Consider the following 27,489-nt stretch of genomic DNA (forward strand, 5'->3'; position numbering starts at 1 on the left):
ATCAGAAAAAACGCATTGAGGCAAGCATCTGTCCAACTCACCAGATAAGAAACCTCCAGAAACTCCTCCACATACCTCTCCAATGGTTCGCCATTCTGCCGCAAACAACATAGCCTGTCCGTTGCCTGGAGAAACTCTGGAGACTCGGGAATCAGGTAAATACCCATTTCTCACTTATGGATTTCCAGCAGTTGGGTCGGATCTTCTGTTACAGTACGCTGGTGTTGAAGAGACAAGACGTAATGGATATCCACAGTTAGGGTACTTTTAATGAAGGAACGCAGGAGAAGATACACACACAGGTACATTTAAACAACAAAAAGATCCGACAGGGAGTGAAGGGAGTGAGTCCATTATAAAGGCAGTGCTGATGAAGGAGTCCAGGTGCAGGTAATCAGTGATGATGGGGAGAAGACGAGGGAAGTGAGTGCAGGTGTGGAAACAGGAGGATAATGGGAAATGGAGTCCGGGAGACAAGGGATCTGTGACAATGACAATTCTGTTAGACGAGCCCTCAATTTATGTTACGTCCCAGTCTAGGAGCATTGAGGAGTAACATAAATGAAGAACGTCACATAAGGAAAGCATATATTTGCGTTTATTGTAGGAGCAACTAGCAGTTTCTTTTGTTTACCAGCTAAAAAGCTACCTTAACCTAACAAAGAAGTAAACAAAAATACATCCCACTTCCCCATCTCCCGATCTGTTCAAAACCAGGAGAAAATAGCTTCTAAACAGAATAGGCACGTATTCCTTACAAGAGTGGCACCTTTTAATACTGACACAATATTAAACAGAATAAAACAAACTCCTACAGAATATATGACATTTCCCTATTTACAGATTACCTTTTAATACCGACAAAATATTATAATATAACCAAAGAAAAAGATGGTGGAAAAAAAACAGTTGGAAAGCAACGTTAGGCATACTACATACAACAGGCTACTTCACTTCACTTTACAACAAGCCGGAGGAACGCTGACACCAACGCATCCTCCCGGCAGAACACACACTCAGAGCCGCGCCACAGTATAATATTAAATACGTCAGAGGACGTAACATTTTGCCCCCATTTTTCATGAGCTAAACTCAAAGATCTAAGACTTTTTCTATGTATACAAAAGGCTCAAAAGGCTATTTCTCTCAAATATTGTTCACAAATCTGTCTAAATCTGTGTTAGTGAGCACTTCTCCTTTGCTAAGATAATCCATCCACCTCACAAGTGTGGCATATCAAGATGCTGATTAGACAGCATGATTATTGCACAGGTGTGCCTTAGGCTGGCCACAATAAAAGGCCACTCTAAAATGTGCAGTTTTATCACACAGCACAATGCCACAGATGTCGCAAGTTTTGAGGGAGCATGCAATTGGCATGCTGACTGCAGGAATGTCCACCAGAGCTGTTGCCCATGAATTGAATGTTCAATTCTCTACCATAAGCTGTCTCTAAAGGCGTTTCAGAGAATTTGGCAGTACATCCAACAGGCCTCACAACCGCAGACCACGTGTAACCACACCAGCCCAGGACCTCCACATGCAGCATCTTTATCTCCAAGATCATCTGAGACCAGCCACCCGGACAGCTGCAGCAACAATCTCATCTGCATGTTCGTCGTCCTCATTGGGGTCTCGACCTGACTGCAGTTCGTCGTCGTAACTGACTTGAGTGGGCAAATGCTCATATTTGATGGTGTCTGGCACTTTGGAGAGGTGTTCTCTTCATGGATGAATCCCGGTTTTCACTGTACAGGGCAGATGCCAGACAGCGTGTATGGCGTCATGTGGGTGAGCGGTTTGCTGATGTCAATGTTGTGGATCGAGTGGCCCATGGTGGTGGTGGGGTTATGGTATGGGCAAGCGTATGTTATATACAACGAACACAGGTGCATCTTATTGATGGCATTTTGAATGCACAGATGTCCTGAGGCCCATTGTTGTGCCATTCATCCACGACCACCACCTCATGTTGCAGCATGATAATGCACAGCGTATACGACAGCGTGTTCCAGTTCCAGCCAATATCTAGCAACTTCGCACAGCCATTGAAGAGGCCACAGGCCACAATCAACAACATGATCAATTCTATGCGAAGGAGATGTGTTGCACTGCGTGAGGAAAATGGTGGATGTGATGCGAGGAAATCTTTGAAGTTGATCAGAAAGCAAATGTTTTGAAGACAAACTGTCCAACAATGTATTCTGAACCAGATTGAAATCCACCCTATGTGGTGACAATCAAAATTATGGAGTATAGAGCTGCAACAAATGATTATTTTGATAATCGATTATTTACCGGTTATTGGAATGATTAATCGACTAATCATTGATTATTATACTGGTTAATCAGTATGCTTTGTTCAATTATTCCACTAGCAATTCGTTAAAATACTGAGTTATACTTCAACTAATAATTAAAACAAGGAAATCACTTCAGCTTTTAAAAGTGTATTTTTAATGAATTTGTTAAAAATACTATTACAATGATCTTTTTTCTCAAATGAATACACAGAAAACAACTCAAGTATAATGGGGGTGGGGAATACCTTTAAATACAATGAGAAGAGCGTGTTTCACCTCCCAGCGCTAGATGTCCACTGATTCCAGTTCAAAAGCTATTTTCTTATGTATAAGAATAGCTGCCCCTCCTGCTTTCACAGCAAATTTGGACAACCGAGAAAAACAACATAACAGTCGGCCACCCCTTTTACCCACCCCTGTTCTCCCTTCAAACAAACCAAAAACTTGCGTATCTCTCCAGATATCTTATTTCCTTTTTTATTCCTATTTAAACTGCAAACCTTATACTTCCATTATAACACATTACCCCCAATCGCGAGAACATCGGAATTATTACTGCAAGACATATAAATAAAATTTAAAATTCCTCGAATGACAAAAAGAAATAAAATATACATAAATATATTTTTAACAGCACCTAGAGTGTAACTTTTTCAATTGCAAATACTGTATACAACGACTGTTCAACTTATACAGCAGTCCAAGGACATTAGGGCCTGTTTAAACCAAACGGGGGGCAAAAACAGCATTTGCTAAACATGACAGCAGGAGAATGCATTCTAGAACAACCGTGAAAAGAAAAGAAAAGAAAAGAAAAGAAAAGAAAAGAAAAGAAAAGAAAAGAAAAAGAAAACTCAAAACAGAGTCAAATAGTGACCAAAATATGGCAATGAGAAGACGATCAAATAAATCTCTCCCAACTTACATAGTAGTTCCAGTGATACAGTCAGTCTGCATTGGGTTGCTAAGAAACGTTGCGCTGGTAATCCTACTACTGATTGCCCTCATCAGCTGAGATTGCTTCACGATTCCGATGACACCATGTCAATCAGCATCAGGTTATTTAGATCTGCTGTGCTGAGAATCAAAAAAACGCTTACCCTCCTCTGCTGAAGTGAACCGGTTTGTTCCCTTGTTTGGTCATTATACAAAGCCTTGCCAGATACAAAAGAGCCAGTCTGAATCCCTGTTTGTACATTTTTGACCATGACTTCACAATACCAAGCCTGCTGCTCCATTATCTCTGGGCTGTAATCTTCATAGATGGTTATTTGTTTCCCTTGAATCTGTAGTTCCCCTCGTTTTTTTTACGCAACTCATGGATGAAATCCCCCCTATCTTTTAGCTGGTAGTGGTGAAAGTGGACCACAGCTGCTCTTGGTCTTTCCCCTGGCTTGGGTTTGGCAGTGAGGGATCCATGTGCTCGATCCAGCTCTGGGGGAGAGGACAATACTTGATGACCAAAAACTTCAAAAAGTAACTCTGAGAAAAATGTTGCTGGCCGCGAAACCTCTATCGGAGGTGCTGTGTTGTACGTCTCATTAACCAGTCTGTATCATTGTTACTTTCAACTTTTGTTAACACACTCTCAACTACATGATCACTCTCTTAACTCTCGTGATCCCCCTTCTCATCCAACCCCCTGTTCTCATGATATCACTACACTACAGGAGGCATGCCGATGATCCTTATGTTGTTCCGTCTACTCCATGCATTGCACACAGTCAAATTTCACTTCTAACCTTGAAATTGCAGCCTTAAACTGCTCTTCCAGCAGGTCTGTTAGCGGCACCATTTTCACTTCGTTTGCCGTCACGGGCACCTCAGCTCTCATGTTGGCTTCTTTTTTGGATGTTTTAGTTACCATTTTAGATGGACAATGTCATTCAAAAGTCGTCTTACTAGTTTTTGTAGTGTGTCAGAGAAAGTCGGTGGGGTAGTTAAAGAAATAAACAAACCTGAATGGGAAAAGAGACAAACATGTCTACTCTGTTGCACTGCTCACTGGAAGTCTGATCCTTTCTGTATTGTTAATGTTAATCAAACAACAAATGTGACCCTGGACCACAAAACCAGTCGTAAGTCGCACAGGATCATTAGGATATTAAGCAAAGATCATGTTCCATAAAGATATTTGGTAAATTTTCTACCATAAATATATCAAAAATGTATTTTTGTAAGTAATATTCATTGCTAAGGACTCCTGTTTGCGTGTCTCACTTTAAGAGCCAATAGTAACTGAAACCAAGTAGGTAGCACAATAATTCTTTTTGCATACAAAATCAGAGACTTTACATGTTCAGATCATGCCTCCAACATGCTCCTGTTGTGTTGTTTTCACCCTCTAATTGAGTTTACAACAAAAACAGCACACAGGCACTAACTGAAAACAAATAAGTAGATTTCACGTGGCGTTTTTGCTCATAACTTCATGAAAATTGCACAGATCATAGATCATGTCACATCAGCAGATTCTTATGATTCAAATGAGTCCAAAAACAACATAATACATTGTGTCTATCACGAGATATTACTCACAGAATGATGTAACATATTTGGCTAAAAAATGTCTCTTGTCTTTCCGGGATGCAGTGTGTTATCCAATGTTCCCGGAACTGTCCATGCTTATTTTCCAACGTGGAATAACACAAAATAGGTGTCATTTTAAAGCTTAGAAACTCAGCTTTTTAACACATCTAACCATTTTGATGACTTAACGAGTGCTGAGTAGTCCCTATAAACTAAAGTATACCACCCGCCAGTGCCACCTAGCATAGAGTAGGTGTCAAAATAGGTGTCATTTGAAAGCTTAGAGTCTGAACTTTACAATGCATGTAGCCAAATAGATTAACTCCTAAGTAGTGCTGAGTTATTTGCTGATAAATCGTAGGTCGTAGAAAATGCAGAGCATTATTTAAAGCAGATTCTCGTGATTTAAAATCAGTCCAAAATCAACATAATCCCTTGCGTCGATCATGAGATATTCCTCATGGAAAAACGATTTTAAAAATGCCCATTAGGGGGCGTCAAGGACTAAACAAAAAAGGCTACATTGGTTCCAAATGCTGTAACTTTTGATTACTTTATTCTATCACCACAAAATTTGATCCAGAGGCAGCTCACATGTTGGAGAACTTTATCAAAAAAGAATTTTCCTCCTATCCTATTACTTTCCTGAATTATTGCATGTCAAATTAGAAGGATATGTAAAATTATTAAAGCTGCAAGCAGCAATGTGGTGACATGCATGAAAGCGAGTAAATACAGGAGAAATATGGCAAAGTCATTTTGACATGCCACACTTCCTGCTGCCAACAGGTGGCACTTTGAATATAACTGAATATTGCCATGTAGATGTCTTTAGGCCAGGACTATTATCAAACATGTGAAGTTTGGAGCAGATTGGACATTGTTTGCCTGAGTTACAACAACTTCCTGTTTCGTGGCATTAATCGCATACTTTAGCACTTAGCCAAGTGTTGCATGATTTAACTTGTTTATAGCATACTTCATGGCATATTTAAATGTGTTTCTGGGAGTGGATTACAGTGTAAAGCATGCCATTTCCTGTTGCCATCAGGTGGCGCTATGACTAACTGAATATTGGCATGTAGATGTCTTCAGGCCAGGACTCTTATTACACATGTGAAGTTTGAGTTACAACAGCTTCCTCTTTCATTCGCCTTCAGCGAAAAGCCAAGATCTTCGCAATTTAACGTCGCTAAGGCCTTAAGATTAGACTGACCAAATATGATGTGGTTCTGGTTAAATCTCTATGATGAGTTAATCACATTGTAAAACATGACATTTCCTGTTTCCTGTCCAGGTGGTGCTATGATTGTAACTGAATATTGCCATGTAGATGTCTTCAGGCCAGGACTCTAATAAAACGTGAAGTTTCGGCCAGATCGGACATTATTTGCCCGAGTTACAACAACTTCCTGTTTCATGGCGAAATATTGAATTTTGTCAGGTCGCCAAGGACACGCCCTTCAGCGAAAACTCAAGATCTTTGCAATTTAACATAGAAGGCCTTTAGATTAGACTGACCAAATATGATGTTGATCTGATTAAAGCTCTAGGAGGAGGAGTTAAAGTATAACATGTGGAAATGGCAAAAACTGCAAACATTTTGCACATAAAATTCAAAATATCTCACTTCCTGTTGAGTTTTCAGATTTTGCACCCAGGGACTTTTTTGTAGGTATTGGGCATGTGTCTACTGAATTTCATACTTGTATGTGAAACATAGCGTGAAGGGCGCTTAATTGAAATTTTGTAGGTGGTGCTATCGAGCCATTTTGCCACACCTAATTCTGAAACCCATATCAGACGTAATTTTTAACTATTTCTGATGCGTTTGATGTGCTTGACGCAATTACAATAGGGTCCTCACACCATTGGTGCTCGGGCCTTAATAATAAAAATTATTATTATTATATTTGTTTGATTTTATCAGCAGTTTCTCAGCACGAGAATGTCCAATTGTAATGTAATTTATATTTTCTAAAAATGTAAAAAGTGTTCCATCAAATGATACCTACCTTTTGACTCTCCTTGCTATAGTTTTGGAGTTATAAGTCTTTACTTTTGTGTATGTCAGAAAAAAAAAAAAAAAAAAAGAAAAAAAAAACCTCTAAAAATGCCTTCAGGTCTTTAAAGATGATTTTCTCAATATATATATATATATATATATTTTTATATTGACCCTTATGACTGGTTTTGTGGTCCAGGCAACTGAGAAAACCCGAATAAAATTAAGTAGGCTATAAACGGAATAAAATAAACAGGACTACACAATATATATTTCATTTAAATAATTAACACATTAACAAAAGAAAAAAAAAAAAAAAAAACTATGAGATACTTGTTTTTGTGACACTCTAATGCATTGTATTTGTTTTCTTTATATCTTTATTTTATTAAATCCAAGTGATCGCGCACACACATACAACATCAGTTCTAGTGTTTATAACTTGACATTTCAGCCATTTATCATCAAACTAAAATGCTGTCAACCAAACATAAATGTTATACTGCTCAAATTAAAAGTATTACAATCACAAAAAGTATTCTCGTCGCTTTATAATGTTAAAGGGTTAATTCACCCACAAATGAAAATTATGTCATTAATGACTCACCCTCATGTCGTTCCAAACCCGTAAGACCTCTGTTCATCTTCGGAACACAGTTTAAGATATTTTCGATGCTTCAAAAAATTCTAACTAACCCACTGATGTCACATGGACTACTTTGATGATGTTTTTATTACCTTTCTGGACATGGACAGTATACCATACATACATTTTCAATGGAGGGACAGAAAGACTAAATCTAAAATATCTTAAACTGTGTTTCGAAGATGAACGGAGGTCTTACGGGTTTTGAATGACATGAGGGTGAGTCATTAATGACATAATTTTCATTTTTGGGTGAACTAACCCTTTAAGGTAGAACCACTGTACTCACATGAACTGTTTTAAATATGTCTTTAGTACCCTTCTGGGTACTGTAAGTGTAAATTAACTTGCTGGTGTAGCGCCCCCATTAGTAAACTTATGGGGGAAGGCTAACCTGAGTTCTTTTAAGATCTAATATTCACTCAAATGTCAATTATTAAAATAAGGGCAAATTATTAATTCGGGTGCTGGTGTTCCTAAATAAACCCACAATAGTAAATAGAAAATTAAATAATAATGGCAACAACAATTAAACAAAGGACCAAGCCTTTTACTGAATATAAAATAAAATAATAAACACAAAATAAGAATTGGTAAACAATCAAAAGATGATTGGCAGTGTAAGTTCTACTTAAACTAACAGCCGGCAGAAATCAAATAATCAGATAGTGGAATACCACAGTTCATGTTGCAGGCCGATACTTGGGTTCGTTGTAGCCGCAAACTTGTGGCTACTTCACTCCGTGGAGCAAAAGAAAACAAACCACACGTGTGTTGCGTCAACAGTCCAGATGCAGCTCTCTTGATGCAGACGAATGTCCCATATGGGAAGCCAAACGCACCAAATATACACTGTAAAAAAAATCCCAGTAAAATTTACGGTAAAAAAACGGCAGCTGTGGTTGCCAGAACTTTACCGTAAAAATACAGTAGCGACGTAAAAAAAAAAAAAAAACTGTTAAATTTACGGTAAAATAACGTATTTCATTAACTGATATAATGTTAATTTACCAACCTAATGAAGTACTAATATTTGTTTTGTACCTTTATAATACACTGACAGTCACCAAACACAGTGGTGATAAGAGTCACATGATGAATCAAAGTTCATCACAAGCAGCTTTTCCACAAACTGAGAAGGACAACACTAACATATAGAAGGTGCACACAGTGTCATTCACACACACACTAAACACCATCATGGTAACATGCATGAAATTTTAAAAATGCAATAAACATTAATTTAACAACATTAGATGTAACATGAAACCCTAATGTACATAACTGATTAGAAAAAAAAATGAGAAAAACTAAGAAGAAACAGAGTTATTTCAATGAAAATATATCAAATGTGAAGTGTCACGCAGGGAATTGTGGGAATGTCAATTTTTTTTTTCAAAGTTTTTCATTGTAAATTGTACAATGAATTGTTATTTTTCACTTCCAAAAACTGTGAATTTAATGGTATTTTACCGTAAAATTACATTAAATGTACCGTTAGATCTATTACAGTTATTCACCGTATATAGTACGGAAACTTTCTGTAAACCAATTGACAGTTTTTCACCGCAGCATTTTTACAGTCTTTTACTCTTAAAATCACGGTCATTTTTACGAGGAAGCGCGGTTTTACAGAGCTTACAGGCGCTGACCAATTAAAACAGCGAATCACATTACTGTTGTAACTTGTTCCTTATAGGCTACAATTGCATGCTTAAATAAGCCTATATGGTGAAAAAAAACACTACACTGTAAATTCTAACAAGTTCAGTTTACTTAAAAAAAGTTTGGAAACCGATTGCCTTATTTTTGCAACGCAAACTTAAAGGGAAAACTGAAGTTAAGTTAATAATCTATTAAAAGTAAAAAAAAACTCTTCCCAAGTAAATTAAGTAATAAATATCAAGTTAGTTTAATGTCAATTCTAGTTAACATACTCTAGAATTGTCACGGAATGAAGGGAGGATGCAGATGCAAGTTAAATCTCTTTAATAGAGCTTCACACCAAAGGTAGTCAGATTCAACATACACAAAGAACATATAACAGTCAGCAGGAGAGTGGTAACACAGGGACGTCGATGGGCGGTGAAGATCCGTGATGAGTGGTGACCGAAGAGCAGTGTCCGTGAAGTAATCCGTGAGTGAAGTCCAGAGAGTAATCCAATGAGAACACAAAAACCAGGAAGCAATGAATCAAAGTCCAGTCCAGGGAAACACACAACAAGCAACACAGGAAACAACACGCGGACACCACACAACGATCTGACAAACAAGAGACGAAAGACAAGGCGTTATATAGGCAGATGGTAATTGCTCACAGCTGCCGCTGATCAACAATCAGCGGCGACGCCCACACAAAACAATCAGGTGACACACCCACACCATCACACAGACACCAGAATGAGACAGCGGATTCATGAACCGTGACAAGAATATTTACAAATCTTACTTAAGATTTAATAGTAAGATTACACGAGAAATTCCATTTAACTAACTGGGTTATATTATGTTCTGCAAACATCTTAAATACTATTATTCTCAACATGGCTTTAATCTGCCATTTTATGCTACATAGACTTAAAAATTATATGCAATTGGTTTCCACATTTTCTTCAAGTAAAGTGAAAGAAGAATAGTATGTTGTACTGACAAAAGCTTTGTTAGTATAGTTCACTTACACGAGAGTACTACTAACTAAAAGAAGAACTGTAGAGAGTACTTAATTTACTTTAAATAAAATTTTATTGTCACCATTGTTGTGGTTTGCATGCTGAATGTTGAGATCTGTGTGTGGCTCAAGTGGTCAGCTGTAAGCTACTGTTATAGATACTCAATTAAAAGTTTAACAAGATGTTGATAACATAGTGTTAGCACAAACATTTTAAAACATTACTACTGAATACGAAAATTAAACATCTAACTAAACAACATTCAGTTAGAAATCAGATCATCTCTTTAAAATTATCTTTTTATTACTTCTCTTCCTTTGAAACCACAAACAATGATTTCTTGATGCATGGCTGCACCAAAATGGAGATAATTATAAAATCTTTAAAAAACAAAACAAAGTTCCAAGTGCCCAACCAAAGGGAACATGAATCACCATCATGGTAAGTAAAAAAAAAAAAAAACACTTTTTAGGAAAATCAACATCAAACTAATTGATCTTAACTTGGGTTTTCTGAGTAAACAAGCCATTAATAGACAGCAAGAATAGCTTTTACTTTTATTTTACTGAAGTAGATCCACTCTGCAAACATAACGTTGAATCCTCAGTCCGTGTGATTCTGCACTGTGTGGAGGGATGTCTTGGCATGTCTTGAAAATTTTTTGTAATTTTACTCAAATAACATTAGTTATGGGAACTATCTGTTCTAAAATTTCAGCAACAATTAAAAATTTGTAGTAAAGTCAACATTTTGGTTAAAATCAAGTAGTGTTTTTATAGTATAAATACTATTTGAATTTACAGTATAGGCATATAGTAAATACTATATGTTTTTGTGTTACATATAGTAAAAACTATATGTTTATATATATTATAGTATTTACAACACTTTGTTAATGAATGCTACAGCATACTGTAGTATTAACTATAGTGAACTGATAAACTGTAATAAATAGCTACTGTAGGCCTAGTATACTATAGTTTTACTACAGTAAACTGTAGTGGTATTATAGTATAATATACCCTATTTTTAAAATACTGTAAAATACTTTGTAAGAAGTCTACATAATGACATCATAAAATTGCGGCCTCTGATTGGTGCCTACTCTATAGTTTGCAGAGACTTGTAATCAGAACAGAAAATTGATCCATATGGAAGAAGAAGGTGGTCAAGAAACTGGCTGCCAGCTTTCCATAATTTTTTTTTACATAAATTGCTATATTTTTTAACAGTTCATGTTAAGTTTTGGTGTTCATTTTTGTTGCCTAGGCTAAATAGTATACCAATTTACATAATGTTCTTGAAAACATTACAGAGCAGCAACCCCCTATATTTATGATTAACAATTAAATGATTAATTGGTTAAAAAATAGTTGCTATGAATACAGGTGCCATCAGTTGTCTTCTTATGAATGACTTGTTTGTCATTGAGTCAGTGTTGCTGATGCAAAGTAGGCCCTTCGTTACCAAACCGTTACCAAACAGTAATTAAATTAGGATACAATTATGAGTCATTTGCAAACATTATACTGTTGGTTACTTTAAAACTAACCTTCAACTGGGAAATCACAGGGATATGTGAATATTTGATCCGTTAAAGCCACAATATGTACATTTTTGCCTCTAAAGATCACTAGTTCAAAACAAAGGCTTAGCTCGATGACACCTTGAATCATGAATCATGGGATGTATTGTCTTCACGTCTACAGCCGGTGGAAAAGAATTGGGACAGGACTCATGTTTATGGAGAGATTATTAACGTTACTGTAATATGAAGCAGAGCAGGACCGAATGCTGTGAGAGCAGTAACGAGCCCACTGGAGCGATTACTAATGAGAGACGAGTGCGACACACAGCTCGACAGCAGCGGATCATTTATTATGCCACATTCGCCGCTTCCGGTTTCTTTCGGAAACCGTTTCTTTCGGTCATGTGCATGTAGGGTAAAGCAGCGCTGCTTATCATGCCAGCGCAAACCCTCTTTTGGCGTTAAAAAACTACTGTCGGGATTTACTAAAGACACGCAGTATAAAATTAGCGTTGAAAACCTGTGGACTCAGTTTTGTTGGCGGCTGACCTTATTGCATATGTATTTGTAGGAGTTTTCCTTTCAGATGCAACATTTATGGGAAGAGAGTATTTAAATAAATTACACAATGCGATTTTCTAATGTTTGCGCTCGTCAATTTACTGGTATTTACACCATTATTAAATGCCCTAAAAAAGCATTTCTGAACCCATTTTGTGACATGGCTACAATTGTTGATGTTAGGAGGAGACACCGCAGAGAACAGACAGCGCGTAGTAGAAGGATTATTAATTTCTTTGAAATGCCAGAGTAAGACCTTATCCGAACATATTGTTTGCCTATATCTACAGTATATCTATTGGCCAACTATATTATACAGAATATGTGTTTGTCAGATTACATGTTAAGTTGCGCCTGTGTCGACCCGCACCTGATGAGAATATCAGCATCAGGATTCAGCTCTGTTTATATGCGACCCAACTCTAATTTGCACTGCTCTTGGTATATATTGCGTTAGTCATTATGTAAATGATCTGACTGTGTCTGTGTTCTTTAATTTGCATATCAGCAGATCACGTGCAAAACTTGCCTCTCCCATCTACACATTTGTGGAATTGCGCTCTCATGCTAATTTGCCCCGTTTAGTAAATCTGGCCCTTAATGTGTTAAGCGATATAACATGATGAGTTTTCTGTCGATATATGTATCCAAACAGTTGCTTCCCTGTCTAATGAAACTCATAATATACAGTACTAAAGTGTCTTTGATGTTTCCATGGCTTTTCGACAAAATAAATGGGAAATCAAGGGTAATGATGTCATTGATAGGCGACACACGGACACGGTGTATGTCCTGGTTAAAACTGCTTATTTCTCTGGATTTAGAATTTCTTGGAAACATTTGGGATAATGTAAGTACACAACTCAACAAAAAATATAACATTGTTTTAGTGGTTTTTGAATATTTTAATCTAAAAATCTTACATATTTGTGCCTTTAACTGGTTGCATATGTCAGATTTATTGATTGAATCGGGCAAAGAAAAGCTGTTGCTATCAAACATTGTTTACTTTATTAAGTCAGTGTAATGGTGAAGAGATAGATCAAATGGGCCAACTGATGGAAGGTTTGTGAAGAAATTTCATGCTCCTTTGTAAAAGTATTTTTTAGTATTTTCAAAATACAAAAATACAGTAGTTTATTTTTATTTATTATTTACTATTTATTTATTTTTTTAATTTTATTTTAAAATACATTTTGATGTATTTTTGCCCATCCCTGACTGTAGCCTATAATGTTACAAAAGTTTTCTATTGAATGCTGTTCTTTTGAACTTTCTATTAATCAAAGAATCATGAAAACGCATAGATATAGGCTTCTAAGCATATAGAAAACAGTTATTTCACTATAGGGCTATTACTGTTTCTGCTGTATTTGGATCAAATATATAAAGCCTTGGTGAGCAGAAGAGATTTATTTTAAAAACATTTTAAAAATCTTACCAATCTTAAACTAGAACGGAAGTGGGTGTATATACATGGTTTATATCTATAGGCTTAAATAAGCATGCAATCGTAGCCTAAGGAACAATACAGTTTGTGTACATGTAGTCTACTTCTAATATGAAAGATAATAAGCAAAGGAAATGTATTATCTTTATCTTCATTATTTAAAGGGAAAACCAGCTGAACTTCTGCAGAGCAGTAATGTGATTCGCGCCGCGCTGTCTGTTCGGTGGCGCAAGCAAGCACGTTCGCGCTGCGCTGACGAGTCGGTCGCGCGGCTCGGTCCATTGAACCGCGCAGATGACATGTCAGCGCGGCACGAGCTCTGTAAAACCGCGCTGTCGCGTCCTACTTTTGGCTTGTTTGGGGATAGCAGTCAGCGGCCAGCGCCTAAACTCCAAACTGTCCGTAATTGAGGTTTTTGTAAAAGCACCGCTCAGTATTGGGATATAATCCGAAGATTTAGTAGGATTAGTCACCCTAAACTATCAGATGTTACCCAAGAAATATGTTATTCACATATGCTCTCTGTGCGCTGTTCGTCTCTTCTGTCTGACGTCATCCTTCTCTTCTTCGGAACATGCACAACACAACTACATAACTTCTTTATAAAATAAACATTTTACATCTCAAGTAACAATAACAATGTACAATTATTTTTACAGAACTGTGAAAATGTACAATATGAAAAGAAAGAAAATAATAAATAAATAAATAAATAAATATTAACAAATCACTGATTCCAGTCTAATTTATTATATTACCCGATTTTTTCCCCGGGTTACACTGGCAATAGAGGCCTCACAGAGCATCAAAAATATCTTAATTTGTGTTCCGAAGATGAGCGAAGGTCTTACGGGTGTAGAACGACATGAGGGTGAGTAATAAATTACATAATTTTAATTTTTGAGTGAGCTAACCCTTTAATTGTTTTCATGACGAATAATAGGCCTAATTTAGCAAACAAAATGTTACATGCAAATATAGAAACATATTTGGATTCTTGCCAAATGAGAGAGGTGAGCCCATCAGTTTCACTTTAGCCTAAAAAAAATCATTTTGGCTTGACTTTTGTTTATAAATGCCACTATGACATCTAATTTATGTTTTATTTTATAGTTTAATATATAATTTTATAGCTTTTTCATTCTTGCAGTGTTCTGAATACCGTTAAACTTAAAGGATTTGTTGTGGAGAGAACTACAATAGGCATTTGAATGTTTCGTTTTATTTACCGGTATTAAATATAAATTAATGGAACATTTTTGCAATTACGAGGTTATCAGGTGTTTTTTGTGTAAAATGAATTTCTCTCATGAGATTACTTCTTCACTCAAAAAAATGATTTTTTGATGCTGTTCACTTTATGTAAACAACTTATTTTGATTCAACACCATTGTATTAGGTTTCTGGTTCAAATTTAATTGCTTCATGTTAATTTGACTTAAAACAATTACTTTTTGACTTAACTTGATGTTTTCATATTAAAATAACATGTTTCAATCAAGTAAACTCAACCAGGACTCAATCAAACAAGACTTTCACAACCCATCATGCTTTGCAAAGGGGCTGATCTAGGAGTGTAAATGTTGAAATAAACTGTTATTTTAAGCAGTTTTTAGCAACATGAGAAAATGGAGAGACTTTTTAATGTTTACTGTTCTATTATGTTGGTATTTAAAAGTTTCTGTTATGTTAATAGTTTTGGGGTTACCATCGTGGTGAAGTGTAGAACATGTGCTTGGGTTGAGGACCTGCTAACAACAATTAAAGTTGTTTTAATAATAAAAACGACTGTTTTGGGCATGCCATTGAGGGAATATACCCATCTTCTGGCTAACGCCTAACAAAAAGAGACTTTGCAGAGTGAAGATTTTGTAAAAGTTGTGAAAATGGTTCTTGAATGTGTCCAATGTGTCTTGAATGCTAAAATTAAGTTAACTTTATGTGCAAATTTTATTTCAACAAACAGAAAAATTAAGTAGTTTGTACAAAGACTAGTCTTGTTAGATCTACGTAATAAAATTATGCAAAAGAATTCATTATATTTTTTAAGTAAATCAAGCATATAATTTTTATCAGTGTTGGCCAGTTTGTGTTTCTCCATGTCGTAAACTCTAGGGCTGAGGCTTCTACCATGATTTTTAGGAGCGTGATATTTAAATGACGATAGTTTCTCAGCCGCCATATTTATCAACGTACGATCATTGGTACGATAGGATTGCCAGCATACGGATGTTTGATGAATCACACGTGAACCCTGTCATAAGATGATTTCTGCACTTGGATCTGCACTGTTTCAAAGTTAGATTGATAAATGAGGCCTAGTGCTATTAATTCTTTTTGTATTTATGTTAAGTCTGTAGTCTGGGGTAGACTTGATGTGATGTTGTATGAGGTCTGTGCAATTAGACAGTGGGAAAAGATATTCGTTTTTACAAATTAGCAAACTCTGTGAGCTGAGACAGTGAAGATGAGAAATTAAGTGAAGTTCCTAAAAGTAATTTAGGGAGGAGTGAGCCTATCTAATCTTCCAATCAACAGCCAGAGTATATTAGCTGCTTACTTCTGTTCAGTCTCAGCTGTTCCAGCACTCATCCACCTCCCTAAACTCCACCTTCATCTTAGGTACCTTGCCCTAATCATATCCTATATTTATTCACTGTGGGGTATATCAGAGCTTGAGTCGAAGCTGCTTCATCCAGCTTCTCATCAGTGGACAGCAAGCCAAATAAATTAACCTAATACGTCAAAGATTATATGGGCAAACAAACTTGTTAAATACTTCTGGTTCAAGGTCATCCCTCTCTGTCATTGGCAGTTCAACAGGGACCCCCCTCTCTCCACATTTTAGGAGCTTGAGGTGATCTATTCACTTGACCTCATAATAAAGGTCCCCAACACACCATGTGACCTCAAATATCCCTTACCAATAGGCAAGTAATTTAGAGCTTGGCAGTGTCAGCATGGGACTGTTGTGGAAATTCTTTCCCCTTATTTGTGGTGAGATTAATAATGAATAACTTTGTAAAGAGCAAAGTTGTCTTTGTACGTTTTATTCATGTAAGAAGGTCATCCGCACACAGACAGTGTCTTTTATGAGAAGACAAAAGACAGGCAGCTTTCAAGCTATATTTATATAGGGTGCCAATATTAGTGGAGGGCACTTTATGTTAGACCCTATACAGACTAAGCTACTGAAAGAGATGCTTCCACTGGCCTTGATCCTAGAGAATTAGTTAACTACAGACAGATCTGGAATTTCTCTTTTCTGTCAAAAATACTAGAAAAAGCAGTATCACCACAACTATACTCCTTAGAGTGAAACGGCATCTGTGAGTTATTCCAGTCAGGATTTAGACCATATCATATTACTGAGACTGCTCTCATCAGAGTTACAAATGACTTGCTCTTATCCAGTCGTCATTGCATCCCTCTCCCCGGCTCAAATTTTTGATTTAATATTTTTTTTGTAGAAAGACAAACATAAATGGTGATAAAAGACAAAATATTAAATGTCACAGATGTATATTTACTGAGTAAGCCACTATTTTGTAGTGGGGTGGGGAGGGGGATGTGTCAAAATTTTCTCCTGAGATTTGGAGCCAAATTAGAGGGGTGTAAAAATTACTTTAGAAATATGGCCCCATGATCATTATTTGATATTTGCACAGAGTTTGGTAGGTCTATTAGTAAAATCTGTTGACTTTAGCCATCTTTGTTTGCCAACAGTGATAGTTCAAAAATGGCAAAAAGCACTTGTGTGTGTTTTTTTTTTGCCTCAAGTTTGCATGCCTGTAACTCAAGTATTAAAGACATCTTAATGTCCTTTCAGATTCTGGCTCTTAACCAGTAGCACGTTTACCCACCACGCAAAGCATGTAATTTCAGTGGTCAAAAACCAAATGTGGGTCACTTTGTTTACAGCTGATACTTTATTTTAAAGAGGAATATCTAAAAGAACAAATAATGTTAAAACTAGAAAGTGCATCTCATTTTTTCTATCATCTCATTTGCCTAGAACATACCGGTCTGTCTGGGTGCCATAAATATTCTTTTTCTAAAGTTGTTATGCCTGTAACTAAAAGTATTCAAGATATCTTAATATCAAGATATCTTATAGATTCTCATTAATAAATTTTTCTTCTGGAATCTTCATTTTTAAGGCCCTATATAGTTCAGTCACATAGATATTGGGACCCCAATGTGATGTATTTGAACTTTTGGTAGCTTCAGAAGCTGTAAAAATGATCAAAATCCCATCTACAAAATATCCTTAAAACTTATTCAAATATAGATTCCTATGAATACACTTTTAAGTTAATGTACCTCAACTTAACCTGAACCAATTTCAGTGGATCTTTGCTACCCAGAGAGCTATGTTTTAGGCAACCTTTGATAGAGGGAAACAAGATACATTTCTAGTTTAAACATTATTTATTCTTCAGGCATTCCTCTTTAAATGCAATAAGTATCAGCTATGCAAGTGAACCACATTTGGTTTTCGATCACTGAAAATGGGTAAAATTCAACAATTTAAACATGGAGCTGCTTTGAGATCCCCAGATCTGGGACTGAACTATATAGGGTCTCGAAAATGAAAATTTCAAAAGGAAAGTTTATTAAGAATGAGAATCTAGAAGGATGTTAAGATATCTTGAAAACTTTGTTACTTTGAGTTACAGGCATGCAAACTTTGGAAAAGGAATATTTATGGCACTCAGGTATGTTCTATGGAATTGAGATGATAGAAAAACAACATTATTTGTTCTTCAGATATTCCTCTTTAAAATAAAATTATCAGCTGTATGCAAAGTGACCCACATTTGATTTTTTACCACTGAAAATGTGTACAATTTCCCAATTTACTCATGGAGCCGCATTAAGATCTCCATATCTCTGGGACTGAACCATCGAGGGCCTTTAAAATTAAGATACCTAAAGGAAAGTTTGAGAACCAGAAACTAACATGATATTAAGATATCTTTAATACTTCTCAAATTACAGGAATGCAAACTTGAGGCAAAAAATAGAAGTGCTTTTTTTGCCATTTTTGTCTTCAATGGCATATAATGAAACAAAGATGGCTAAAGTCAAAAGATTTTACTTATAGACTTACCTCAGTGTAAAAATAAAATAATGATGCTGCCATCTTTCTAAAGTCATTTATACACCCCTCTAAATTGGCTCCAAATCTCAGGTGAAAATTGTCATTTTGACCACCCTCTACAAAATAGTGGATTACTCTGTGACACTTCAAATTTTGGCTTTCATCACTGTTTATGTTTGTCTTTGTACAGAAAAAAATATTAACAAAATCAAAAATCTGAGAAAGGAAAGTTTCTGAAATTTGGTTGATTTGACACAGAATGACCCACTGGCATTGTTTAAAACTTACTTATCTGGCGGTCATCATTTTGTAGCAGTAAATGAAGAGGTATATTGATCACAAGTTCAGTATGGAGTACCCCAAGGCTCAGTATTAGGATCATTGCTTTTCACCCTGTATTCTACTCTCCGGGAGATATTATGGTGTTAGTTTGTTAGTTTTCTTTGATATGCTGGTGATACTCAACTCTTTATTTCTTCATCACGACCTGACAAAACATACCAATACACAAAACTAACAATGCAAAGTTATAAAAAAAAACCTAGATGACTAGTAATTTCCTACTACTAAATTCTAAAAACAAAAGGTTTTAACTACTGGACCAAAAGCTTCCACACATAACCTAGAATACTAATACTTCCACCTCCACAGCTCCCACAGTAAATGCAGGGCTGCTCAGTTGCACTGCCAAGTCAATATAACATTCTAAAGTCTAATGAGGGTTGTGCAGTGGCATGAATGAACTGAGTGGCTCAGATGGTCCTCTAAAAAAACAAAAACAAAAAACAAAACAAAACAAAACAAAACAAAACAAACTTGAACATAGTCCTCGATCGATCGAGAAGTCTCCCTGACGGAGACGCATTATTTGTGCTGCTGGATTCATGGTTGGTCGGTTGTTCTGTAACATGATAGCAGGCATGAGATGGAGCAAGAATCCAAATGCAAACACAAAAGTTTATTAAAAATACACAAACACAGATAATCCAATCCAAGAACAAGTGTATAATCCACAGAGAGAAGGCAGGAGGACAATGACAGAAACACACACACACGCACAACAACCAAAAAGCAACAACTGAAGAGCAGAGATTTAAATAGACAGGTTAACAAGGGGCTGATGAGGGACAAGTGTTGGTGATTTGTTATCATGGGAACTAATGAGGGTAACTATGGCGACAGACAAGGTACAAGGCAAAACAGGAACCAAACACAGGAAGTTAACACAGAAACAATGGGAACTAAGAATACACTTCAACAAAAAAACAAAAGACTCAAAACCAGGATCGTGACATGCATGTTTTATCTTTGTCTTACTATTTTTCCATTATTTTTCTCCAGAAGTTATCACCAAATGAAAATGTTTTGGTATTCTTTTATGTGCAAAGCAATTTTATTTAAAAGCAAACAATAATGCTTGCTCATCTACTGTCAGCTTTTAGAAAATAAGCATTTAAATTATTTAAACAAGGCTTTGGATGTCTAATAAACATTTAATTTCAAAAACATTGCAAATTTTGGTGAATGCTGCAGTGAGATCTTTTGAAGTTAGATCTTTTAAAGTGTGCATTTGTAGCCTGTATGCAACAGTCGGTTCATGCAATGTGAACTAGAGAGTTGAGCTATTGCTGGAGATGCATGATCAACAAAATTTATTGATTTCAAATTATGCAGTGCTTTTTCATATTCATGTCATTCACTGTGTGCTCTATGTAAAATTAGCGCCACCTTGTTTATATTTGAAAAATGTTATTTTCAGTGTACACAGAGTTACCAGATTACTGAGTGCACTGTTCATAACAGTATTTACTTCCATTTATTATTATTATTATTATTATTATTATTATTTTGTGTATTTATTTATTTATTTATTTATTTATTTATTTATTTTAAATACTATAACAGGTTTATAGAATCAAGAAGCTGCCATCTAAAGCAACTGCCATCTAAAGCTAAAGCAACCATTTTCCCATGGTGATTAAGCTGTGACCCAAATTTTTAGATATTTGAACCAATCAAAATTTCTTTGACCCACTTTTGGGTCCTGACCCACCGGTTGAGAAACCGATCTAAAGTAGGTTGTTAAAGTAAACTGATCTGGAAGGTTGATATAGATTATTGAATTTTTAATGATGAAACTGTGTGTAAAAGTGATGTGTTTTCAAGTGAAATATTCACAGCTTAATAACATGTTGATTTTCAGACACTATAATTGATCTGTATGTCATCTGTATGATTTTTATTTGTTGTCTATGAATACATACACACACACAGGTTTGTTGTGCTATCAAAGTGAGGACATTCCATAGGTGTAATGATTTTTATACTGTACAAACTGTACATTCTATCCCCCTACACTACCCCTATTCCTAAACCTACCCATCACAGAAAACATTCTGCACTTTTACATTTTTAATAAAACATTGTTTAGTATGTTTTTAAAGCTATTTTAAATATGAGGACTCATTAAATGTCCTCATATTTCATGTTTATGTCATAATACCAGTATAATACCCACGTCATTATACAAATTTGTGTCCTCATAAATCACAAAAACGCGTGCACACACACACACACACACACACACACACACACACACACACACACACGCACACACACACTAAGTTTATGTGGTTTACAGGAACTCTCCATAGACGTAATCGTTTTTATACTGTGCAAACTGTATATTCTATCCCCCTACACTATCCCCCTAATGTCGGTGTACATCTTTTTTTTAAGGACTCTAGTGATAAGTGCACATTTAGAAACTGACATTGTGTGTAAAATGAGAGCAAGTGCTGTAATACAAGTTTATGTGTTTCTGTTCATTTTCCTTAATTGAGGCTAGAAAAAATGTTCAACATTTTTCTAAACATGAGCACTTTGTTTTTTGTCTTGCAGATGAAGATTTTTGACAAAAACAAAGATGGCAGTTTGGATCTTAATGACCTGGCTAGGTGATGTGTGTTTATTGATAGCACTTTTGTACTGTACATGTGAAGGTGTCTAGGCATTGGTATTAAGAGTGAGTATGGGTGTTTGCGTGTTTGTGTTGTAGAATGAGAGAGGCAAAGGCTCAGTGCCAATTGTATAAAGCACCTTAAATGTATTTAGGGCCCATGACCTAAGGTTTAAAGAGCTCTATTTTCCTGACGTAAAAAAAAATTCAACCTTTCGGGCGCTTTCAGTGCCAGGCACAAGTTGACATGGGAGGGTCATGGTGGGGCTTTGTGGCATACCCTTTTATATGGTATTGGCTGTAGCGCACCCCTTTTCACCTACAGTAACTAAAATTCATATACTTATAGATCTCATTGGGCCAAACAACTTTCACAATCTCAAGTAATATGCCAGCCCAACAGGAAGTCATTATGGGTTTATGGGTTGTTTGAAAAACACTTGCACTGGATGTTGATATACTCCTCCTAGGGGATTCAGCCAATCACCACCAAACTTGGTCAGCATGAAGCCAAGACATTGAGGATACTAAATTGTGAGCGGATTTTTTGGCTGCAGCGAGGCAACAAATTTATGGTGAAAAGGGGAAACAGGAAGTGTGTTATAATATACATTGACTGATTTTGATTAAACTTCAGCTGTGTGTTCAATGTAGGAGGCCGATCACATGGATCTGACTATTGTGAGTCAAAAGTCATAGCGTTATGGGTGTTTTAGAGACTTAGCATACTTCAAATTTCATGAAACTCAACACACATATCAGAGTTGTTGGCCAGTAAATATGGGTAAAGCCTTAGAAATAGGCACGTAGGAGGGGCTCAGTAGCGCCATCTAACAGTTAGGAAATATACAGAAATTGAATAAAGTTATCAAACACTTTATAATCTTCACTACATGAATTATAAATTAAATACAGATTAATCCTTATTAATAAAATAATTAATGATTAATCAAAGACTACTTTCTGTCACAGTTTAGATTTGACTTTTTTTCTTTAAAATGTTGTTACATTTTCTGTCTTAACTAACTGGTGAACGGCCTCCAACTTATCCTTTAATCTCACTCTGCCTCTCTCTATGTGTGTGTCAGTCTGTTTTATATTTTTGATGGTTTAGAGTTTAACCAAAGTATTGCTGTGTGCTTTTGCCTGCATCAATGGATAAGAAATCTCTTAGGCCTTCTCTTTTCCTATCAATTTGAATAACAAAATAAAGGCATAGATCCAGTTAATTTTTAGTGCACTGACAACATATTTTTATTTAATTTGCTTTATAATTAGATTAATAAAAATATAAAATACCTTAAGATAAATACTTCTGGACGTACAAAATTTTGAGCTGCAAATAATAATTTCATGCTCATTTGAAATTGACTTTTGTTGCTGAGAAAAGTGTTTTCAGACATAATGATTTGCTTTTATAGGCATTGCATTTGTATATTAGACATTATCAAAATCTACTTTCTGTCACAGTTTAGGTTTTTATTATTATTATTTTTTTTAAATGTTAAAACATCTAACTGATCCATTGATTTCACTCTGTGTGTATGTCTGTCTCTGTGTGTATACATGGGCGACATTAGGGGGGGGCAAGGGGGGAATATTTTTTCCCCGATGTGAACCATCAGCTCCAGTCCATGGACTGGAAATTTGGAGCGGTTAAGGCCTGGGTAAACTTCATTTCCCCCATTCTGCTCTACCTCGCGCACAGTTGAGCGTGCAAGCCTTTCAAAGAAACTCCAAAAGAGAGCAGAATCTCATTGAGTCCCATGTTAAATTGGCCAATTTTACAGCAGAAAAAAACATGTTTACAGGTTGGTACAAATTGTGGTTTTGGTCTATACTTCTAATGTTGCCCTTCATGACAACTCTGAGGGGGGTGAATTTTTTTTATAATTCATCCGTTTAAATTATATTAAGCCTTAAAGTTCTGCATAATTAAGGGCGTGGTCACTTGAGTGACAGGTGGATTGCGCTGCTGTCTGTGAGCCATCATATTACCTCAGCTAATTCCAGCCGCTGAATTTGCATCTCTGCTGTGTTTGTGCTTTTTTCTTGATTATTTTATACAATTATAAAATAATATGGTTTGCTGCGTTAATGGTCGAGACAGATGTGCACGCATGCGGAAGGAAAGGATCGTCGTGGCATTGACTAAAAGTTTTGTTCGTGAGATTTATGGCTGGAGAATATGCCTCTCAAGACACCACAAACTCCGACAGCACTGCTTGGATATTATAACTAAAACTGCTGCATTTTGGACGCGGGCTCATTTTTTTGTGAGATATATGATCATATACAGTTTTACAACATAAACGCTGCTCAGATTGCATAATTTCTTGAAGAACGATGATGGAGAGCAGATCATTCAGAAGAAATGTATCCAATGCAAACAATGGATAATATATTAATATTTCATGGATTTAACGTTTTTGTGGACAAAAAGTACTGTTTTTATGTTTTTCAATGGACACTCATGGACATTTTACCCAAGTGCAACGGATTGGATTTATTTCGCGATCACTATTTCATTATAAAGGTATAAAGTCCCGTTTGATTTTTCGTGTTGTCATGTGCAAACCTGACACAAATTTCAATTAAGTTACTGGTGCTGGAGCATATCGTAAAAAAAGACGCCGTAGATTGACAGTAAACCTTTATAACTTTCTAATGATATAACTTATCTTTATTAACTAATAAAGATAATTTATATCATTAGAATATTAATATTTTAGATAGTATTTCCTTTGCCTGCTAACATGGTCACGTCGAGCTAGGCGGGCATGGTTTCAGTAACCATGGCACCTCAGTTCAACCACGTTCCGCCTCTTTGCCCATTTTCAGTTATCCGGGAGTGATGTGCGGTGACGCGCAGCTAAGATGGCAGCGGCCTCATTTTCACCCCAAAACTGCTCTTCAAAAATCTACGGGTGATGTCACGGACACTACGTCCATATTTTTTTACAGTCTATGGTGCACATGCGCACTGTCCGTGGTCATAAAAATTTGGCTGCTCGCGGCCACTGTTCAGAGAGTCAAAGCTAGTACGCAGTCTAGTAAACGTTTCTTGCTTGCGCCGACTCAAAACACACGAGAAACACCAAGAGACTCGGACATTGCAGTGCTGAACACTGAATGGTCCATGCATGTGGATTTGGATAAAAAAAGTTAATTGCTTTGATGCCCGTTATCCCTTCACAGTGGCGTACAGCGGACGGCACGCAGGACTATTAAATTATTCTTATTATTATCATGCTACTTTTATTATTAAATTAATATTGCAATTCAATTTGCCACATTTGCCCCTCGATATCATAGCGCATCACCGCATAACTGACGTGCTGAGAGGACAATAAAATATTCGTTAGATAGCTTACTCATCACTTGTTGTACAATTGTTGAACAATTGTTGTATGTTCTGTTGTAGTGGGGGCCCAGTAAAAAGGGAACACACATGGGTTCATCACATGTAATGTGTGTAGGGCTCACAAGTTCATTAAAAAGAAGAGTCAAGTTAGTCTCGGATGTCTGTCTTTATTTTATAGAAAAGATGCATAAAACATGGTGGCAGCATGGGCACTTGTAGATTGTTAGTTTACAAGTCTAGAATTAGAGCAGAGAGCTGCATGTGAACAGAGTTGCATGATGGATGGATTAAAGCCACCATCACCGTTATGCATGGACACCGACAATCTATCCAAGTCCTGGAAATCCTGGAGGGACCAGTTTAATCTCTACTTGGAGCTGACTATGTTGGACGTGGAGGAAAAGTTGAAGGTCAAATTGTTTTACTACCTTATCGGCGAGAGCGGTCGGGAACTGCTGGAAACTCTGATGAGTGATGTGGCTGTGGATGCACAGTAACGAACATCATTGCAATGTTTGATGAACACTGCAATCCCAGTATAAACGAGACAGTAGAACGCTATCGATTCTTCTCAAAAAGCCAGGAAGCTGAACAGTCGATCGATAATTACGTCACAGAATTACGAATGCTCGCTAAAACAAGCAACTTTGGAGAGATCAAAGACTCACTCATACGTGACAGAATAGTGTTCGGATTTAACAACGAAGGACTAAGAGAGAGATTTCTTCGTGAGAAAGATTTAACACTACAGATGTGCATATGTATATGCAGAGCAGCGGAGCTGTCGCAGCAGAACAGCAAAGCCATTGCAGGTGCAGTGGTAGAAGAGGTGCATGCCGTCAGACAAGGAGCACGCCAAGATCGGTGTGACAAGGGGGGCGTGATTCAGCGAGGTCTGCAGCGGGAGAGAGCATCGGGAGAGGCGCGGTCTGTGAGTGAATTAGGCGCAAATAACAAACACCTGTCTCTTGTTTCAGTAATTGGCGTGGAGAGAGTATAAAACACCAGGAGAAACATGAGCGAGGGAGAGAGAGAAGGACTACTGGCTGCTGTACTCCCCTGACGCTTTTGGAAAGCAGAGATTTATTTGATGATTGTTTTTGTGCTGGTTTGCACCCTTTTTGTTATTTCTTATTTTTGTGTTAATAAAAGCAGCCAGTAGTCAAAGCCGACCCTGTCCTCTTCCTTCCTGAGTAAAAGAACATTGTTACAATCGGCATCAACCATTCATTGGTCAACCATTCACTATTCATGGGCGATGGCTGCCTAGAGGGAGAATACAAAATTGAGATTGACAACACTGTAAAACCTGTACAACTCCTAAAAAGAAGGGTTCCAGTGTCCATGATGAATATACATGCCAGGAATATACATCATTGCTGATGATATTCTCATTACAGGACAAGGAGAGACACAAGAATTAGCTGAGAGAGACCATGATGAAAAACTGAAAGCATTTTTAGCGCGGTGCAGAGAGAAAGGTATCAAGCTAAATGCTGACAAGCTCAAACTGAAACAAAGATAAGTCTTGTACATCGGACACCTCCTGACATCAGATGGATTGAAAATAGACCCCGACAAAGTCCGAGCAATAACTCACATGCCGAAACCAACAGACGTGAAAGGAGTTCAGAGACTACTAGGGATGGTAAATTACCTCTCAAAGTTTTGTGCACATCTTTCAGACCAGTGTGAGGCCCTGAGACAGCTAACCCGTAAAGACTGTGAATGGAGATGGGCCATGCAGCATGAAGAGGTGCTCTGTAAAATAAAAGAAACAATTGCAAATGCTCCAGTGTTAAAGTATTACAACACTGATGAAGAACTTACCATCCAATTTGATGCCTCAGATGGAGGCCTTGGTGCTGCACTCATGCAAGGAGGTAAACCAGTAGCATTTACCAGCAGAGCATTAACACGCACAGCCACTGCTAAGTGCACCTAAAAGACTCCAAAGAATGATGCTAAGACTTCAAAGATATGATGTGGATGTTGTGTATGTGCCAGGGCCAGAGATATGGCTAGCAGACATGCTAAGTAGAGCATATCTGCCAGAGAGCACGCCCACTGGATCTGTTGAAGCAGAGTTAGAGACTATAAACATGACACAACACCTACCAATCTCAGTGGACAGGCTTGAGTTATTCTGTTCTGCAACAAAAGAGGACAACACTTTGCAGACACTGATGAAAGCCATATTACAAGGTTGGCCGAAGAACAAAGCTGACTCACCACAAGAAATAGGTCACTATTACCCATTTCAGGAGGAGCTGAGCTACCAGGATGGAATTGTTTTCAGGGGCGAACGAGCTGTTATCCCTAAGCAACTTTGGAGGGAAATAACGCTACGTATACACTCCTCTCATTTAGG

The 27,489-nt window shown here is 36.9% G+C and overlaps 1 protein-coding gene across 2 annotated transcripts in view; it reads left to right on the forward strand.

Moving 5' to 3' along the window:
* The window catches only part of scgn (secretagogin, EF-hand calcium binding protein), a 123,372-nt gene that overhangs the window by 43,894 nt on the left and 51,989 nt on the right, over positions 1-27,489 (forward strand). For both annotated transcript variants that reach the window (XM_048183560.1, XM_048183559.1), the window contains exon 7: positions 21,697-21,752. In XM_048183560.1, coding sequence (XP_048039517.1) covers positions 21,697-21,752 — 56 coding nt within the window. The remainder of the gene's footprint in view (positions 1-21,696; positions 21,753-27,489) is intronic.

The sequence above is a fragment of the Megalobrama amblycephala genome, linkage group LG3 (assembly GCF_018812025.1).
Source record: "Megalobrama amblycephala isolate DHTTF-2021 linkage group LG3, ASM1881202v1, whole genome shotgun sequence".
Classification (NCBI taxonomy): Eukaryota; Metazoa; Chordata; class Actinopteri; order Cypriniformes; family Xenocyprididae; genus Megalobrama; species Megalobrama amblycephala.